At 47.6% G+C, this 20,321-nt stretch overlaps 2 protein-coding genes across 11 annotated transcripts in view; one reads left to right on the top strand and one right to left on the bottom strand.

Annotated features, from left to right (window-relative positions):
• Positions 1 to 11,307, bottom strand: part of LOC127003177 (ADP-ribosylation factor-like protein 4C) — an 80,754-nt gene extending 69,447 nt beyond the window's left edge. For both annotated transcript variants that reach the window (XR_007757022.1, XM_050869584.1), the window contains exon 1: positions 10,248 to 11,307. Coding sequence is in view for 1 of the 2 variants with exons in the window: in XM_050869584.1 (XP_050725541.1) it covers positions 10,248 to 10,484 (237 nt within the window). In the remaining variant the exon portion in view is untranslated. The remainder of the gene's footprint in view (positions 1 to 10,247) is intronic.
• LOC127002785 (uncharacterized) overlaps positions 1 to 20,321 on the top strand; it is a 109,738-nt gene that overhangs the window by 75,832 nt on the left and 13,585 nt on the right. For 4 of the 9 annotated variants that reach the window (XM_050869518.1, XM_050869465.1, XM_050869010.1 and 1 more), the window contains exons 1-5: positions 16,976 to 17,175; positions 18,073 to 18,176; positions 18,540 to 18,775; positions 19,765 to 19,947; positions 20,122 to 20,261. In XM_050869518.1, coding sequence (XP_050725475.1) covers positions 18,116 to 18,176; positions 18,540 to 18,775; positions 19,765 to 19,947; positions 20,122 to 20,261 — 620 coding nt within the window. In that variant the 5' untranslated portion in view covers positions 16,976 to 17,175; positions 18,073 to 18,115. The other 5 variants (XM_050869078.1, XM_050869340.1, XM_050869143.1 and 2 more) reach the window with 5 other exon arrangements.

The following is a 20,321-nucleotide window of genomic DNA, read 5'->3' as shown; positions in this document are numbered from 1 at the left end:
CTCTCTCCCTCCCTCCCTTCCTCGCGGCCTGAATATGAATATCTCTCCCTCCTCTTCAGATGCTTTTGGTAAGGGAGGGAAGGGAGGGAGGGAGAGAATGAAAGGGAAAGGAGGTATGGAAGGAAGGGAGCTGAAGGTCGTGGAGAAAGGGAGGGAGGGAGGGAGAAAAGGGAAGGGAGTGGATAAAGAGGAGGAAGAAGGGAGATGGAAGAAAGGAAGGGAGGATAGGAAAGGAAGCAGAGGTAGAGAAGGAAGGAAAGGAAGATAAGGCAGAGGAGGGAAGGAGGGAAGGAAGGTAAGGAGATGAAGGAGGAAAGTGAAGAGAAGGAAAGAGAAGGGAAGGAAGGAGAGGAGAGAAAGAAGGAAGCAAGGGATGGAAAGGAGGTAAAGAATGGAAAGGAAGAGAAGAGAAGGAAGAGGAGGAGGAGAGAGAAGAGAATTCAGGAAGGAAAGACGAAAAGAAGAAAGGGAATAGAAGGAAATGAGAAAAACTGGGAGGTGAAAGAAGTAAAGAAAAGGAGGAGGAAGGAAGAAGGGAAGAGAAGAAAAAAAAGAAAGAGAAGAGAAAGAGAAAGAAGAAAGAAAGAAAGAAAGGAAAAATAAGTGGGAGGAAATACCAAGAAAGTTAAATGTAAAGGAATAAATGGAGAAGAAGAAGAAGAGGAGGAGGAGAGGAGGAGGAGGAGGAGGAGGAGGGAAGAGCCAGAGAAGAAAGTGAATGGAGGGGAATGGATGTGAGGGAAGGAACGGAGGGGAAGGTAAATGGAGAGAGAGAGAGAGAGAGAGCGTTCTGAGAAGGGGAAAGAGAAGGAAGGAAGGAAGGAAGGACCTGAAAGGAAAGAAAAAAAATAAACAAAGAAAGAAAAAAATGAGAAAAGAAGAAAAAGATATGACAGAGAGAGAGAGAGAGAGAGAGAGAGAGAGAGCACGTGTGAAGGGATAGTTTCGTCCTCTGCAGTAGCCTACATTAGCCTCTTTATGGGAGGAGGAGGAGGAGGAGGAAGAGGAGGAGGAGGAGGAGGAGGAGGGGGAAGAGTGCCGATCGATGGTGCTGGTAAAGCAATAGTGACCCAATGAATCCTCCCTCCTCCTCCTCCTCCTCCTCCTCCTCCTCTTCCGAACCATCACAATGCTATCCTTCCTCTCACTCAGCCTGACATTGCATCCTCCTCCTCCTCCTCCTCCTCCTCCTTCTCCTTCTTGTCTTAACCTTATCGACAGCCCTCTCTCTCTCTCTCTCTCTCTCTCTCTCTCTCTCTCTCTCTCTCTCTCTCTCTCTCTCTCTCTCTCTCTCTCTCTCTCTCTCTCTCTCTCTCTCTCTCTCTCTCTCTCTCTCTGTTTTTTATTGCTATCTATCTGTTGCTGTCTCTATATTGTAACCCTTTGTCCTACTCTCTCTCTCTCTCTCTCTCTCTCTCTCTCTCTCTCTCTCTACGTCAACCTGTGGCTCTCTCTGGCTCTCTTGGCGCCTGGCTGGCTGGCTACGTGCATGTGGACAGCTGGGCGGGTGGGTGCAAGGATAGTATTTTCAGATTTTTCCACCAGTCACATCAACTATATCCTGACGCCGAAAAGGAGATCAATCGGGTTCAAATAAGTGTTTTTTTAGGTTCACGGTGCAAGGGGAAGGATCAAACTACCACGAGCGTCATAAAACTACCTCTGGAAATGCTCATAACTCCCACGAAAGCCTTGTTAAATACGTGTGCTTGGGCGCCGAAATGTTAAAAATTGAAGGGTATTGTCAAACACGTCCGCAAAGACCACAGAGGAGATCAATTGGGTTCTCCTGCGTGTTCGTTTAGGTTCAGGGTACAGAGGAAAAGTCAAACTACCACCAGGGTCATAAAACTACCCCTGGAAATGCGCAAAACTCCGATACGAAAGCCTTGACAAATACATCACTGCGTCTATTGTCACTCAAGAGAGAACACTATAACTTGAGAAAAGGTATGTAATGAAATGAACGAAATGATTACAGCGTTACGTGTTCTTGGGCGCCGAAATGTTAAAAAAATTATAGGATATTGTCAAACGCGTTGCTTAAGATTCACGGTACAGAGGAAGGGTCAAACTAACACCAGGGTCACAAAACTACCTCTGGAAATGCTCATAGCTCCCACGAAAGCCTTGTTAAATACGTGTGCTTGGGCGCCGAAATGTTAAAAAGTATAAGGTATTGTCAAACGCGTTGCTTTAGGTTCACGGTACAGAGGAAGGGTCAAACTACCACCAGGGTCACAAAACTACCTCTGGAAATGCTCATAGCTCCCACGAAAGCCTTGTTAAATACGTGTGCTTGGGCGCCGAAATGTTAAAAATTATAAGGTATCGTCAAACGCGTTGCTTTAGGTTCACAGTACTGAGGAAGGGTCAAACTACCACCAGGGTCACAAAACTACCTCTGGAAATGCTCATAGCTCCCACGAAAGCCTTGTTGAATACGTGTGCTTGTGCGCCGAAATGTTAAAAGTTATAAGGTATTGTCAAACGCGTTGCTTTAGGTTCACAGTACAGAGGGTCAAACTACCACCAGGGTCACAAAACTGCCTCTGGAAATGCTCATAGCTCCCACGAAAGCCTTGTTGAATACGTGAACTCGGGGGCCGAAATGTTTGAAGAATATGACCCAGCTCTGCCTCAACCTCGCCCCCGCCCTCCGTACACCTACACGAGGCCGCGGAAGCTGAGCCCTCCGCTTTAAGCCGTGCTGTCTGCCTGGGGGTGTGGACGTACCTCGCTCCGCACACACACTTGTCTTGCTTGCCTCCTCCTCCTCCTTCTCTACTTTTGCTTGCTGGCGTGGTGTGTGTGTGTGTGTGTGTGTGTGAGTGACTAGGTGAGTGGGTGGGTAGATACTGGCGGACTCTAAGCACTGTTTTGGTTATGCTGGGGAACTGGTAAGGGATGGAGAATGTTTACTGGGGGAATAGGGAGGGCGGGACAGAGGACGAACACTGGGGTACTGGGGAGAGGGGGAATGGGACGGGGGTAAGTGAGAGGAGGAAGGGAAGGGAAGCGAAGGGAAGGTTAAGGGAAAGGAAAGGAAGGGAAGGGAAGGTTAAGGAAAGGGTAGGAGGGAGAGTACAGAGGAGAAAATGCAGGAGAGTGAGGAAATTTTAAAGAAGAAATGAGGAAATAGAAGGAAGTAGAGAGGAAAGAAAGGAATTAGGAGATGAGGAAGATAAGAAAAAGAGGAGGAGGGAGAGAAAGGGAGAGAGAAGGCCGTCTTATATGTCTCCTTCTCACTACGTCTCTTCTTCTTCTTCTTCTTCTTCTTCTTCCTCCTGTTTTATTCCTCCATCACACACTCAATTCCTTGCTTCTTCCTGCCTCTCATCGCTCATTCCATCCCTCCTCCTCCTGCTCCTCCTCCTACTGCTCCTCCCCCTCTGCCTCCTCCTCCAACTCCTCTCTCACTTGGTCCTTTCCTATTCATTTGCTCTCTCCATCCTCTCTTTCCTCCTCCTCCTCCTCGTCCTCCTCCTCCTCCTCCTCCTCCTTTGTTCCTCCACTTCAATTCATTCAATTACGATTTTCTGATTGTACTTTTGTGATTTCTTTCATTAGTCTGTTTGTTTGGAGAGAGAGAGTGTGTGTGTGTGTGTGTGTGTGTGTGTGTGTGTGTGTGTGTGTGTGTGTGTGTGTGTGTGTGTGTGTGTACTTAAGTATATTAGTGAAGTTAGCAAGTTCGTCCTCATCTTGCCCCCAACGAGTAGGTTTTAAGCGGGAACTTTTGTATTTTTTTTCGTCTAACCTGAACTGCCTTAATTATAACTCTCTCTCTCTCTCTCTCTCTCTCTCTCTCTCTGTTTACATCACATTTTCCTCTCAAATCCTTCCTTCTTTTTTTTTCTTTCACCTTCTTTTCTTTTCTCTTATACCTATACTAGTTTTCTTCCTCCCTTCACCTTCTCTCTCTCTCTCTCTCTCTCTCTCTCTCTCTCTCTCTCTCTCTCTCTCTCTCTCTCTCTCTGGCACCTTCAAAATTATCACATCCCGCTAAGCTTCCGCAACCCAGCGACTCGTTCTCTCTATCTTACGTATTAGCCTGACCCAATTAACACACGGGGGTTGAGTCAACCCCCCATCTTTATCACCATTATCATCATCCTGCATTCACTATCTTCATTATGACTGCTAACTATTTGTTCCTTCTTTTCACTCTTCTCTTCCCCTTTTTCTATTTCCTTCCATTCTTTTCGATATTTTCTATTTCTCCCTCTTTCTCTTCTTTCACCTTCTCTTACTCTCTCTCTCTCTCTCTCTCTCTCTCTCTCTCTCTCTCTCTCTCTCTCTCTCTCTCTCTCTCTCTCTCTCTCTCTCTCTCTCTCTCTCTCTCTCTCTCTCTCTCTCTCTCTCTCTCTCCCTACTTCCAAATTCTCTTTCTTTCGATACTACTTCGCTTCTTATTTCTTATTCCTTTTCTTCCCTTTCTTTTTTCCGTTTCCTCTTTTTCCTTTCGCTTTCCTATATCTCCCTCTTTCTCTTCTTCCACCTTCTCTTTCTCTCTCTCTCTCTCTCCCTACTTATAAATTCTCTTTATTTCGATACTACTTCGTTTCTTATTTCTTATTCCTTCTCTTCGTCCTTCCCTTCTCTTCTTTCTCTCTTTTCATTTCTTTCCATTCCTTTCGTTTTTTCTTAGTTCTTCCTCTTTTTCTTCTTCCTTCTACTTCAAAATTTTCTTTCTTTCAATACTACTTCGTTTCTCTCTTACTCCTTCTCTACACTCTTCCCTTCCCTTCCCTTCACTTATTCCCCTTCCCATCACACCGTTTCTCCTTCTTACTCTTCTTCCACCCTCTTCTTTCTCTCCCTACTTCAAAATACTCTTCTTTCAACATCATTTCTCCTTCCTTACTCCTCTTCACTCTTCCCTTCCCTTCCCTTCACTTCTTCCCCTTTCCATCACACCATTTCTCCCTCTTACTCTTCTTCCACCCTCTATTTATCTTTCCCTACTTCAATATACTCTTTCTTTCAACATCATTTTTCATTTCTTACTTCTTATCCTTCTCTTTCCCTTCCCTTCTACTTCCCTTCCCATCACACCTTCACACCATCTAACATAACACGTGTACCATCAACCCTTACCCCTCCCTTCTCCCTGAGTGGAGGAAATAAGACCAGGAAGGGAACTTAAGCTAAATGAACCCGAATAATGCAAACAAGCGAATCAGGAATTGAATCTCAGCACGGAAGGAAGGAACGGAGGGAGGCTGTCGACGGTTTTACTTTAGTGTCTCCTTCAATTCTTCTTTTTCTTCCCCATTCTCGCGTCGTAAAGCCAAAGCGAAAGAAAGAGAAAAAGAGACCATTTGCATAAGTCGGAAGAGAGAGAGAGAGAGAGAGAGAGAGAGAGAGAGAGAGAGAGAGAGACAGACAGGCAGAGACAGAGAGGACATCAGTGTTACCAAAACCGCAATAGAGCTCGTTCACAGGTGCTCGATCAGTCAGTGTTACCAACTAAGCGGGTCGTTGATTTCCGCGGCAGCAGCGTTACTACATAATTAATTAGAGGATCATGTGTGTGTGTGTGTGTGTGTGTGTGTGTGTGTGTGTGTGGTTGAAAGAGGTCAAAGGAAAGGTTAAGAGGGAAAGAGGGGAAGGTTTTCAAGAGGAAGGAAAAACAAGAGGAAGAAAAGAACACTAACAAAGGAGAGAGAGAGAGAGAGAGAGAGAGAGAGAGAGAGGAGGAAGAGTAGCGAGTCTGAAATATTAATTGGCGAGCGAACGAGTGAGTAACTGAGAGAGAGAGAGAGAGAGACGACTGGCTACCTTCCCTTTAGTATTTGTCGGGAAAATATTCATGGCTTATTTTCTATTCATTTGACTTGATTAGAAAATTTTCCTCTCTCTCTCTCTCTCTCTCTCTCTCTCTCTCTCTCTCTCTCTCTCTCTCTCTCTCTCTCGACTGCTCCATTACGGTCGAGAGTTATTGCTTGGCTTATCAGACGGAGACCTTTCCTTATCACGAACCGCTCCGGCAGACTAACGCTTGCAAACCCTAATCTTGTGTACTGTTACAAGAGCGGGGAGAGGCAGGGAGAGGCTGGCACTTGGTACACTATATAGGCACTGCTCCACCCTCTTATGGTACGTAGCTTAGTGTTGACAGAAGGCGCACAGGGTCATATTCTTGAAGACACATATTTGACAAGGCTTTCGTATAGGAGTTGTGGGCATTTACACTAGTAGTTGTATGGCCCTGGTGGCAGCTGGACCCTTCTTTTGCTCTACCCCTCTTATGGTACCTAGCTTAGTGTTGACAGAAGGGTCATATTCTTGAACACACATATTTGACAAGGCTTTCGTATAGGAGTTGTGGGCATTTCCAGGGGTAGTTGTATGTCCCTGGTGGTAGTTGGACCCTTCTTCTGTACCTTGAACCTGAAAGAACACTCATTAGAATCCGACTGATCTCCTTTTTGGCCTTTGGAAATACTTGATGTGAGAGGGAAATATAACTGTGAAGGATGATTTGAAGGTAAGGAAAATACGGAGTTGTGTGTTGTTGTGTTTGAAGGAAGTTAAGAATAAGCAGCTGATTGGGTTTTCTTCTCTTTTCTTTTACTTTTGAATAAGGCAAATCCGGATGTTAGGTTCTGGGAGGGCGTTTACTTCCCTTTCCTTCTTATCCTTTCCCTTTCCTTTCCTTTTCATATCATTTCCCTTTACTTTTCTTAACTTATCCTGTCCTTTTACTTTACCTTCCTAATGCTTTCCTTTTCCTTTCCTTTCCTTTCCTTTCCTTTCCTTTCCTTTCCTTTCCTTTCCTACCTTTCCTTTCCTTTCTAATCCTTTCCTTCCCTTCCCTTTCCTTTTCTAATCTCTTCCTTATGCTTTTCCTTCCTTTCCTTTTCTCAGCTTTCCTTTCCTTTCCTTACCCTTCCCCTTCACTTTCCTTTCCTAATCCTTTCCCTTTCCTCTCTTTTCCTTATCCTATAGATCGATCTGGTACTACGAATTGCATGTTATTTTTTCTTATAAGTAGGATGTTAAGTAGATGGAGAGGCTTATGTTACCAAGGGTGAGGGGACGAATTATTCAGCCTTAGAAATAATAGAGGAAGAAGGAGGCTTATAATTCAACGAGAGAGAGAGAGAGAGAGCAAGCGAGTCCTGGGTATGAGTGAGAGGGAGGGATCAGGCGTGGAAAATAAGAGTCAAGATCAAAGGAAAAAAGATAAGAGGAAGTAAAGAAGTTAGATGGAGAGCTGAGAGTGTTCCTTGCCTCAGTGCGTCACCTCCGTATCCTTGCCCTTTAGGCCTGGTTAAAGGGACAAAGAGTGACAAAAGCGAGTCTATGCATATACTTAACCTTGATAAAAGAAAGGAATAGGAAATATGGCAAAGAAAGGAGGGATGTAAGAGGTCTTTGCCTCAGTGCCTCACCTCCGTATCATTGCCCTTCGAGGCTGGTTAAAGGGACAAAGAGTGACAAAAGCGAGTCTCTGCATATACTTAACCTTGATAAAAGAAAGGAATAGGAAATATGGCTAAGAAAGGAGGGATGTAAGGGGTCTTTGCCTCAGTGCTTAACCTCCGTATCCTTTTCCTTTGAGCTTAGTTTAGGGGACAAAGAGTGACAAAAGCGAGTCTATGCATATACTTAAAATCCTTCATAAAAAAAAAGAATAAGAGGAAATATGGCATAGGAGGAAGGGATGTAAGGGGTCTTTGCCTCAGTGCCTCATCTCCGTATCCCTGAATAATCATGTTGTAAAGTTTTCTTATAATTTTCCTTTTTCCTGTTCTCGTTTCTGTGTATATTTTGTTTTTCTTTTCCTTTCCTTTTACTTTTTTTTATTTCTTACGTTGTGAAGTTTGATATTTGTCAGCTGTTTACTTTCCTTAATTACTGTTGTCATATTTTTTTTTTATAATGTTTTTTTTTTCCTTTTCCCTTTTCCTTTTTTTCCTTCATTTTTTTCACCTTTTCCATTTTCCTTTTTCCCATCATTTCTTTTTTATCCCTTTTCCTTGTTTTTCTTTTTTCCTTCATTTTTTTATCCCTTTTCCTTGTTTTTCTTTTTTCCTTCATTTTTTATCCCTTTTCCTTGTTTTTCTTTTTTCCTTCATTTTTTATCCCTTTTCCTTGTTTTCCTTTTTTCCTTCATTTCTTTTTTATCCCTCTTCCTTTTTTTCCCTTTTTCCCTTCACTTCTTTTTTTCCCTTTCCCCTTTTCCCTTTTTCCCTTCACTTTTTTTTCCCCTTTTTCCCATTTCCCTTTTTTGCCCTTCACTTCTTATTTTCCCCTTTTTCCCATTTCCTTTATACTCCCTTCCCATTTTTTTCTCTCCTTCTTCCTCTCCTTCCCTCCTCTCTTTTTTCCCTCCCCTTCTCTTCCTCTCCTCTCTCTCCTCCTCCTCTCTCCTCTCTCCCTCCTCTCCCTCTCCTTCCCCTCTCCCTTTTCTCCCTCTCCTCCCCCTCTCCCTCTCCTTCCCCTCTCCCTCTCTTCCCCTCCTCTCCCTCTTCGTCCCCTCTCCCTCTCATCCCCTCCTCTTCCTCTCTTCCTTCCCCTCTCCTCTCTTCCCTCCTCTCCCTCTTCTTCCCTCTCCTCTTCCCCTCTCTCTTCTTCCCCTCTCCCTCTCTTCCCTCCTCCTTCCTCCTCTCCTTCCCCTCCCTCTCTTCCCCTCTCCCTCTCCTTCCCTCTCCCTCTCTTCCCTCCTCTCCTTCCTCTCTCCCTCTCCTCCCCTCTCCTCCTTCCCTCTCTCCCTCCTCTCCTCCCTCTTCCCTCTCCTCTCCTCTCCCTCTCCTTCCCCTCTCCCTCTCTTCCCCTCCTCTCCCTCTCCTTCCCCTCTCCCTCTCTTCCCCTCCTCTCCCTCTCCTTCCCATCTCCCTCTCTTCCCCTCCTCTCCCTCTCCTTCCCCTCTCCCTCTCTTCCCCTCCTCTCCCTCTCCTTCCCCTCCTCCACCTCCCCATCACCATACCTTATTTTTATGTTAGAGTTGAGTAATATTCTCTTTTTTTTTCCCTCCCGTTATGGTTTCCTTCACCTCGGTTTGTCCCCCATTTTCTGTTTTTCCTTTTTCCTTTTTTTTTTTTTGGCGTCGTGGCGGAGGCTTAGAATGCGTTGATTTCCTTCCTTCTTTCTACATTCATTTATCTATTTTTTTTTTTGACGTTTCGAGTGACGTCACGGCGGAGAAAGTGCATTTGTTTTCCTTATCCAAATATATATCCTTTTTTTTTGTTTTGTTTTTTCTTCTACATTTATTTTTCTTTTTTTTTTGCGTATTTCTTTTGTTTATTTGTAACGTTTCCAGTGACGTCACGGCGTAGAAAGTGGATTTGTTTTCTTTAGCTATATTTCTATCATTTTTTATTTACTTATTTTGTCCTTTCTTCACTTATTTATATGTGTACTTATTTATTTTTCGTATTTCTTTTGTTTTTTGTAACGTTTCCAGTGACGTCACAGCGGAGAAAGTGCATTTATTTCCCTTATTCATTAAATTTTCACTCATTTCTTCACTATTATTCATTTATTTACCATTTATCGACCATTTATCAATATTTATTAACTATTATTTCATGTTTCGCGAGACGGCTTACACTAGACATACATCAGGCCAAACTAGTATGGTGGTGATGATGATGGTGATGATGGTGGTGATGGTAGTGGTGGTCTAGGTGGTTAAGGGTGGCAGTGGTAGCGGTGATGGTGGTGGTGATGACGGTGGTGGGTGTGATGGTGGTGATTCCTTCCGTGGACTATTACACACGCCTTTACGATGTGCTTTGTTATGTTGAGCGCCTTGCTGCTACGGCCGAGGCGCTCTTGTGTTGCCGAGTTATGAGTGGGCGTTGAGAGAGGCTTTGTGTTGCGTTGAGTGGCTCGGGCGAGAAGTTTTGTCTTCTTATGGCCTCTCTCTCGTGTGTGTGTGTGTGTGTGTGTGTGTGTGTGTGTGTGTGTGTTTCAGGGTTGTGTTTCTAAGAGCCTGGTGGGTAGGGGAGAAAGGATGTGAGTGTGTGGGGGGGAGGGAATGTGTTGCTTTGTGTGTTGCCCCGTGTTGTATTGCCTGGGCCTCGTGTGTTGCTATAGAGCCTAAGTGAGGTGTTAAGTGTTGCTAGTGTGTGTTGCCGGGGAATGGAGAGGTCAGCGTTGTGTTGTGTTACTATAGAACCTAAGTATTGAGCCATGTGTTACAAGTGTGTGTTGCCGGGGGACAGGAAGGTCAGCGCTGTGTGTTGTGTTGCCAGGACCCCGTGTGTTGCTGCAGGCCGCCCCCCGCCACTCACCTTGGCTCTGCCGGTGCAACCTTTGACCTTCTCGCAGTTGAAGCCGATGGTGGGCACCGTGTTGAGGTACTGGTCGAACTTGAGGCGGTAAAGAGCCGTAGACTTTCCCGCCGAGTCCAGCCCCAGCATGACGATGTGGAGGGTCCCCTGCGTGAGGTGGAGGGCGTCCAGTATTCCCCCACTCCCTCCTCCCCCGTGGGCTCCTCCCCCTCCACCTTTCCCCATGTTCACTCCCATCTTCGAGTAGGGCACAGCGGGGAGTCGAGATTGGCGGACAAGCGGTTATGTGTTGAGTGTTATTCCCGTGAAGGCGGTGCTAGTGTCTCGCTCCTCCGTTAGTAGTCTCCCAGCGGTCAGCACTGTCACGCACGCTGCAGCAGGTCCTTGCCTCCCTCATCGCCCCTCACTCTGCCGCCCTCCCTGACAGCCCAGCCAGGCGAAACACACCACACGCCGCCCTGCCCCTGCAAGGCGTGTGCTCGGTGCCCTGCTTTGCCGCGTCACCAGACCCTGTCCCCCTCACCATGCCTCGCCGCAACGCCGCTCACTCTCGGCCCTCAGGCTCTGCTCTGTTTTCTGGGCACACACAGACGATCACTGACACACATGGTCACACTTCACCAATCCCCGAACCCGACGCGGCCAGCTGCTGGCGGGTCATGTCACTGACTGGGTCATGCACCGCCCCGGCAGCAGTAGCAGGTTACGTGCTCTGCGACAGATTTGTGGCCCCGACAGCTGCCTTTTGCCCCGCGCCGCCCTGCCACTGTGCCACCACGCACTGCCTGGCACTCTCTTGGCAGCCTGGCTCTACCTGGCCCAGCCTGCCGCCGCCACCTCCACTCGGCGACACATGCTTCGTTGTCTGAGTTATTTTCTCCCTGGCGCCACGGTCCCCTCAGTGGCCCTCACTGCCCCGACTCAGCGGCCACCGAGCTGGGCTGCCACACGGTGCCGCAGATGCCGCGGCTCGCCACGGCTTCCAATTTTCCGGTGATTCACGCCGCCGCCAGTGGCCGCCTCATGCCGCCATAAATCCTGGGCGAGGGGAGGGAGGGCGGGCAGTGCGTGAAGGCAGACTCGGGAGAATACCGGTTGTGGGCGGGATGATATTGAAGGGCGAGAGGAATGTGGCAGCAGACGCCCCCAGCACGCACATGCGCTCCCCTCCCCCGCCCCCCGCCCCCCGCGAGCTGTGGCTCAGCTGATCCCATCGCCGCCGCTGAACGTTTGTTGCGGTGTTGTGGCGAGGCGGCGAGGCCTGTAATGAGGCCCTCCCTCATCAGGACGGCCCCCAGGCCAGCCACTGAACCAATTTGGGACGAGGACTCTCCAGAAAGGTCAATGCCGCGCCCGCAGGGTGCCGCCGAGGGCCATCGTGCCGCGGCCTCTGCTGCTGACCTGTTCATCAGTCGATAACGATATTTCCCCTGAATCATGGATGACACCCGAGACCTGTGTGGAGGAGCGTGAGGGCGGGAGGCTCCGTGTACTGCGCCGCCCCATGCCAGCCACGCCGGCCGCCCTTCCCCGCGCCAATCAATAAGGGCGGCACCAGGTCACCAATCGCCTCAAAAACCTCAAGGCCAGAGGAACTGGGTCACTAGTCAAAAACTCCCCGTGCTCGCCGCTGGCGGGACTCACGTGGCGGCCGCTGGTGACCACGAGTCCTTGCACGTGGCTCGCCGCCCTCGCGTGGACCAGCGACGCCTGGACGCTGCGGAAGCCCTTTCGTTGCCTCCTGCAAAATTGTGCCAGCGGCGGAAGCCAAAACTGGGTCACGGACAGCCCAGGACCCGCCGCGGAGGGAGGCAGGGAGGGGGGCGGCGCTCCCTATCGACTCCCCAGCCCCCATCGACCGCACTTTCCCCGTGAAATTGATGATCATCCACCATACTTTATAGCGACGGTTGGGCCGCGCAAGATATGTTCCCCCAGCTGCGTTGTGCCACTCTCACCTCTCCCCCACCCCCCTCTCTCTTGCCCCTCACACCCCTCTTTACCTCTCCCCACCTCCCTCTCCCTCGCCCCCACGCCCCCTCACACGCCCTGACCTCTCCCTTGGCCCATATCTTGCCTTACTATCACCTCTCCCTCACCTTTGTCCTCACCCCTCACTCCCCTTTACTAGTCTTCTCTTCGTCTCTTTACTCTCCTCTCCCCTCACCCTCCCCTCACTCTTAGCTCTTCCCTGTTCCCTCACCTCCCCTCCACCCTGCCTCCCCTGCCTCCCTATGTCTCCTTGTCCTGTCTCACAACTCCTTCCCCGCCTCGTAATTGCGTTTCCCTTATTTCCTGTTATTACCTCCCTCTCCCTTCCTTCCCGACATCCCTTCCACTCCAGAATCACCGCCTCCTCCTCTTCCTTCCCCCTCCTCCTCCTCCTACGTCCTCCTCCGTCGCCACTATCTTCTTCCCCAGTCTCTGTCTCCTTCTCGGCCTCGTCTGTGTTCCTCCAGCGCCCATTCCTGTCTATTGCTCGTTCGTTTTGATCCTTCCATCCACTTACCAGGTTCGTTCCTCTCTCTCCTTCCTCGTCTGGTCGGTTTTCTCAGACGCTCCCGCCGCTCACACCAACTATTTCCAAAGGCCAGAAAGGAGATCAGCTAGCCGGGTTCTCATGTGTGTTGGTATAGGTTCGTGTTACAGAGGAAGGGTCAGATTGCTACTTCCGGGAAAGGCCGCCCACAACTCCTACGAAAGCCTATGTAGTCAGATGCGTGTGTGTGTGTGTGTGTGTGTGTGTGTGTGTGTGTGTGTGTGTGTGTGTGTGTGTGTGTGTGTGTGTGTGTGTGTGTGTGTGTGTGTTCCGTCTTGGCTTTGTATTAACTCCTTTTTTTCCTGCTTTTTTTTTTCTTTGTCTGTTTTTTGCTTCGTCAGGGTTTTTTCTGTTATTTTATTTATTTTTTAAAATTTTAAGTCAATGTTTTTTTATTGTCTATCTTCTTTCTGTCCCTTTGTCGTCTGTTTGTGCATGACTTTAGTTAACTCCCTTTATCACTGTTTGTTTGTTTGTTTATTTGTTTGTTTTCTCTGCCTTTTTTTTTTTTTTGCTCCTTAGTTTGCCCCCTTTCCTTTTCTCCAGGGTATGTTTGTTATGTTTATTTTTTTTTTCTATTTTTCTTCTTATTATTTTATTTTCTGGTAATTTTTATTGTTTATTGTTTTTGTATGTGTTTAACGTGATGGGAAGGCGGTGGCTGAGCGGTTAGCGTGCCTCCCCACATTCGCCGCGTTGTGGATGATGCAGGTTCGAATCCTCCGTTACCACCTGGGATTTTTCAGTCACCGCCGAGTGGCCTAAGACTACCCACATGCTGTCCTGAAGACCACCTATCAACCCGGACTCTAGAAGAAGCTGTCCAAGTGAAATCAAGAATGAACTCCGGGGGGCAGCATGAGCCAAGAACAATGGCGCCACTATAAACAACTGCCTGCGCCATGACGGGCTTGGGCCGACTATCAGGCCCTTAAAGAATAGCCTGCCGGCGCTATAGGCCGTATGTAAATAAAAAATGAATAAAAAATAAATTCTGTCCCTCCTGTTTATTTCTGCGTGACTTTCATTCCCTTTTTTAACTCTCTTTTTATGTTGTTGTCTGTGTTTAACGTATGTATTCTTTTACCCCTCTCCTGTTTGTTTGTTTCCCTCACGTAGCTGCTCCCTGTCTGCCATGTGTGTGGGAGTTAGTGCAGTGACCCCCTAATCGTTGCCCGAGGACCTCACTCTGGCATACACACAAACAGTTCCCCGAGCAAGGCCATCAGTCCCTCGTGGCTTTGATCGCCCACACGCTCAATCTCCCGCCAAAGACAGTTCCCTCGGTTATTCTGCATGGCTGCGTGCTACGTGGCTACCTGTCTGCCTCCCTCCCTCCCTCCCACCCTCCATTCCCAGTGCTGGCCTTTCCTTTTCCTCCGTCGTGGGTCATGGAAGGTCATACTTTGTGATATGTGTTATTTTGTTTATTTTTGCTCTTATATTTGTATACAAGACTGAAGCGATAAAACATAATGATTAAATTCGCTGATCGGCGGAGAAGCGGTGTTTTTTTTTTAATTTGGTATGGCCGTTGCCCTACCGCATGTTTTGTCTTCTGTGTAATTGATTTGTTGCGAGTTTTTTGTGTGAAGTTAAATTAATAATGTTGATATTACTTTTCCGAGGTCTTCTCTTCTCGGTTGATTGTGTGTGTGTGTGTGTGTGTGTATACCACGGTCACGGGCTCGTAATCGCCAGCAAGTACCCTCCCGACATCAGCACGTGCTCTTTATCGTCGATCTCTGGGTACTGCCAGGACCTCACACACCACACACTCCATCCCCCTTGCTCAAGGGGAGACAGTAACCACTCCTAGTCAACGGAAAGAATCCGGCCTGAGCGGGCTCGAACCGCCGCCCTGTCTGGCCTTGAAGCCTGGCAGCGCAGCGCTCTAACCAGTTGCGCCACGGAGTGTGTGCGTGTGTCTGTGTGTGTGTCAGCTTTTACCCTTGCTGCGTATCACCTGCTTCATTCAAATCAACACCGCATTTCCTTGTCCTCTACCCCATACCTGCGGTCTCGTGTGATTCATACTCTACGGAACTCCACAACAGCTTTTCACATATTCGAAGTATAATTAACTGACGGGGTGGGATCCTGACCCTGTCTTGACTGACGGGGTGGGATCCTGACCCTGTCTTGACTGACGGGGTGGGATGCTGACCCTGTCTTAACGCCCTGTCTTAACTGACAGGGTGACTGTCTTAACTGACTGTCTTAACTGACAGGGTGGGATGCTGACCGTGTCTGAACTGACGGGGTGGGATGCTGACCCTGACTAAGTGTCGGGGTGGGATGCTGACCCTGACTAAGTGTCGGGGTGGGATGCTGACCCTGACTAAGTGTCGAGGTGGGATGCTGACCCTGACTAAGTGTCGGGGTGGGATGGTGACTCTGACCAAGTGTCGGGGTGGGATGCTGACCCTGACTAAGTGTCGGGGTGGGATGCTGACCCTGACTAAGTGTCGGGGTGGGATGCTGACCCTGACTAAGTGTCGGGGTGGGATGCTGACCCTGACTAAGTGTCGGGGTGGGATGCTGACCCTGACTAAGTGTCGAGGTGGGATGCTGACCCTGACTAAGTGTCGGGGTGGGATGCTGACCCTGACTAAGTGTCGGGGTGGGATGCTGACCCTGACTAAGTGTCGAGGTGGGATGTTGACCCTGACTAAGTGTCGAGGTGGGATGTTGACTCTGACTAAGTGTCGGGGTGGGATGCTGACCCTGACTAAGTGTCGGGTGGGATGCTGACCCTGACTAAGTGTCGGGGTGGGATGCTGACCCTGACTAAGTGTCGGGGTGGGATGCTGACCCTGACTAAGTGTCGGGGTGGGATGCTGACCCTGACTAAGTGTCGGGGTGGGATGCTGACCCTGACTAAGTGTCGGGGTGGGATGCTGACCCTGACTAAGTGTCGGGGTGGGATGCTGACCCTGACTAAATGTCGGGGTGGGATGCTGACCCTGACCAAGTGTCGGGGTGGGATGCTGATCCTGACTAAGTGTCGAGGTGGGATGCTGACCCTGACTAAGTGTCGGGGTGGGATGCTGACCCTGACTAAGTGTCGGGGTGGGATGCTGACCCTGGCTTAGTGTCGGGGTGGGATGTAGACGCAAGCTTGACGCAGACCGTGGCTTGAAAAACTTGTCAGATGAAAGAGGAGATAAGGCTGTTGATAAAGTTGTATCCTTCGAAAAAGAAAAGGTTGTTAGGAAAGCTGTACTCCTGTAAAGTAAGACTAACACCGTCAACATTATGGGCGAGTCTTATCTGGGGTGAAAAGGACTCAACCACAACGAGACGGGACACAGAAAAAGGATAAACAAACACACAGCACCTTTGGATCTTAACGTCAACAAAATCATGGGCGAGTCTTATCTGGGGTGAATAAGACTCATCCATAACAACACAGAAAGAAAATAACCTACACAATGCCTTTATAACCAGTCATCAAAATTAAGGGTTAGTCTTTCCTGAGGACACCAGAAAAGAACTTCAAGAACCTTAATCAAAACAGCCAAGCCTCGGTACAACAAATAGACAGAACACACTTGCATTCTTCCTTTACTTAGTTTACTTTACTTACTTTCTTGATCATTATTCTCTCTCTCTATCGATCTATCTCTCTATCTATCTATCTCTATTTATCTCTCTATCTCTCTATCTATTTCCATTACAACTATTTCCCAAGGGCACAGAGGAAAAAAGTTGGAAAGTTTCGTTTAGTCGGCGCAACATCTGTGGTCATATGCCGTTGAGAGACAGAAGGGGAAGGAATTATAGAAGGGAACAGACCCCAGGAGACGGGACACAACCCCCGATTAATACCTGGTACCCATTCACTGCTGGGTGGACAGGGGCGTAGGGTATCGGAAATGCCGCCCAAATTTTTCCACTCCGCCCGGGAATCGAACCCGGGCTCTCTCGGTTGCGGCCACAGAGGAGATTAATCGGGTTTTCATGTTTTTTTTTCTTCTTCAGTTCAAGGTGGTGCAGAGGCCGTGTCAAAACTCACTCTAGGATAACAAAACAGTCTATAAAAAAGCCCAAAAGCCAGGCAACAACTTCTACGCGAGGCTTTTCAATTTCAAACCTGGCGCCTCACGTGATGAGAATACGAGTCCTGGCAACCCTTAGCGGCCCCTCTCACCCGGCGTCCATTTTGTGAGGGAAGCTAAGGGTAAGGCACACATCTTCCACTTATGAATACCCTTAGTCTGCACTCTTTGTGGCATTAATTACTGAAAAAAAAGGTGTGGGTGAGGGCCGTGGTGGGCGGAGCGGGGCGGGCTTCTTCAGCCTCCTCCTCGGCGTGTGTCTGCCCTTTACATGTGTGTTGGGCTACGGGGGCAAAGCATCATCATCCTGTTATTATGCCATGGACAGGTAATGACCACTGATTACAGGTGTGTGGGTGAGTGTGTGTGTGTTTGTTGGCCGCAGGTGTGACAGGTGTGGGGTGCTTGCTGTCCCTTCTTTTTACCCTCCTTTATTATTGTCCCTCGGTGTTCCTGCTGAGGGTATGAGGCACAGGTAAATACAGGTGTGTGTACACGTGTGACTGTTGGCCGCGGGTCAAGAAACACTTGGGTGTAAGTCTGGAGTTTACCAGTTCCCGAAGTACACCTCCCCACCGCGAGGCACGGCCTTGTGCTGCATGAAGTACTGTGTGCTCCAACAACATTTATTTGTTTTGACAAATTACTTGATTTTGACATTTGCACAAGTTTATAAGAAGCGAAAGGACAATTTACAGTTTCACCCACCCAACGATTTTCTCACGTGGTTCATGTTTTGGTGGAGACAGGTTACTGCCCTTAGCAGTGGCAGCAGGCTACTAGCAGTCAGGTAAGCATTCATTTGCAAAATGCAGAGTGGCAGCGATGGGGTTGAGTATTTGCTGTGTTGGCCTTTAGGACTTGGGTGTTGGTCTGGAGTTATAACAGAAAAATTATGTCAGTGTAGGCCTGGAGTTTTACAAGAAATAATGATGGGTGTAGTTCTGGAGTTTAACCCCAAGTCATTATTTCTGGTAAAACTCCATAGCTACATGCAAATCAAGTTCAACTTTTCAGTTAATATGTAACATTAACTAATTGTTACCTTACTCATAATTTGGGAGCCGCTCATTAATGTTCATAATCTTCTGTGGAAAATCAGATGTGTATTTTGTTACTCGTCTCATTTTCCCCAGAATTCACTTCAGAGGAAGATGGTAGATTGTTTAGTGTAGTAGATATGGAAATTGTATTCCCATTGCCTCTGACTGATGGCTGTTTGCAGGTGAGGGAAGCAGAGTGAACACAGCAGCAGCAGCAGCGGCAGCATGGTGGGCCGGCGGGGCAGACCCCCCAAGAGAAAGGTGGAGGAGCTGCAGGAGGACCTCGGTGAGGCGACACTTTTCTCGTGCTTTGTGCTCCTGCATTTGATAAAAACTTCCTTAATTTCTGTTTATTATAGCTTGTGGTCCATATTATTAAATGTATCAAGCTCCATTTATTACTGTTTCCCAAGGCCACAGAAAAGACTAACTGGGATTTCATGGGTGACTTTTCCTGTTCAGGGTGCAGAAGATGTGTAAAACTATCACTATGATAATAAAACAGTCTAAAAGAATCCCAGCAAATTCCATGAGAGGCTTTCCAAACAGGCAGACTGATGAGCTAATAGGTTTAAAAATACGAGCTAAGGTTTCCTGAGCTAGCACAATCAAATTGGTTATTCTAAAGGTGTCTTGTGCGTTCTTTTAGATATGAAGCCCAAGTCCAGCAAGGAGGCGAGGATTGAAGCCATCCCCCTTGATGCATCTGAGCCGGTGCCCCTGGCCCTCATGACCCTTGGCCCGGACGTCTGGACCCACCATGAGGCCTCCGAGGAGTGGAGTGATGACCTCATCACCCCCATTTCCAAGGCTGAGGAGGGCGGGGAGAGCATGCTGAGCCAGGGGATGTGTTGGAAGGGCATTCCCTATCCGCCTTTATCACAGGTACCAATGACTTTTGTATATTGAGGAAAGTTACTAAGTGTTTATTGTTTTCCTTATACAGTCCTATGTCTATGTTGAATCAGAATTTATCTAGCTTAACCCGGTAGCAGTGGGGATCATGTTTCTTAATGGTCCCTCTAAGCGAGAAAAATTAGTAAAAATCATCACTCACACAAACCATTTCATAATACATATCAAAGCATTTGTGATCAGTTTATGCATCATCTATTTTGGGGGGTTTATATCGTGGCACAAATTGGCCCGTCGCTGCTACCGGGTTAAAACCGTTGTTACGTATCCTACCTGACTCTTTTACAACCAAAACCCTATTTACATCCCCTTTATTAAAGCCTAAACTTAACCTACCATAACCTATCAAAACCAAAACAAACACTATAGGTCTTGACTCAGAAAATTCATTGTATATGCTTTATTTCTAATGAGACTTTCTATAAAACAAAATGAGGTCATTTTTTGTTGATTTATACCATAAGGTGCTGGCTATCATGTGTATGAAGATACCCTAAACTTAACCTAACATAACCTAACAAAAACAAATATATGTGTAGGTTTTGATGGCTTCGGTGATGGCGTTGAGGAAGAAACTTGAAAATAAATATATCATCATTAGCAGTCATTATTTGTCGACTGTAGGACATAGGAGTTCCTCAATGTTTGCCACTTCTTTCTATCTGATGTTGGTGCGCCCTATCCTGCTCGTGCAAATGTTCTGAAATAATCTCTCCACCTTATTCTCTCTCTATCCTGACTTCTACAATTACTGGTTACCCCTCATATACTTTGATAGTCTATTTTTGATCAGTTCCACATACATGACCTGCCAATACCCCATTTCTTACTCATAATTATTATTAGAAGGTGAAAAAAGGTATCAGTGTGTATCAAATGTTCAGAAGTTCAGTTACACCCTCCATAAAAATTATATATTGCCACTTACAAAATCTTTCATATATTAATGTTCTCTACAGGTGGTTCTGAGCTGCAACCGAGTGCCCAATGGTGAGGCGTTTGACTGTGAGACGCAGACCCTGCACTTCAGCCGCGTGTCCAGCTCCACGGTGGTGATGGTGCCGGACCCAAACACCACCGAGACTATCAAGATGGAGATTGACACAGACCACCCAGAGAGGAATGTGGCCCTGGGTTCTGAGGTAGGCTTTACTGCAGTCACAGATCTGACCATCAAACAGGATGGATTACAGAGGCACTCCACTGCTTAACAAGGACTTCTGACTTTTTTATGGGCTTATAATGTAACAAGTTCTTTTTTTGGACTTCTTACTTTTTAGGGGCTTATAATGTAATGAGTTATTTTCTCTTTTCAGCAGGAGGCATTCATGAACCTTCCTCTGGTGTGCTGTGTGGAGGGCTGTGGGGCGCGGTCTGACACGGACACCACCTCCACCTTCTACATAGTCCCAGTGGGCCAGGACCGACCCCTCTGGGCCGAAACGCTAAATATTGTGTAAGGGTGCCCGGACATATTTGTATTTCTTCAATGAATTTTCTTGCATCTGTGATGAAA

The sequence above is a fragment of the Eriocheir sinensis genome, chromosome 1 (assembly GCF_024679095.1).
Source record: "Eriocheir sinensis breed Jianghai 21 chromosome 1, ASM2467909v1, whole genome shotgun sequence".
Classification (NCBI taxonomy): domain Eukaryota; kingdom Metazoa; phylum Arthropoda; class Malacostraca; order Decapoda; family Varunidae; genus Eriocheir; species Eriocheir sinensis.
Note: the sequence above shows the minus strand (reverse complement) of the source record. Positions and strands in the feature narration are given on the sequence as shown.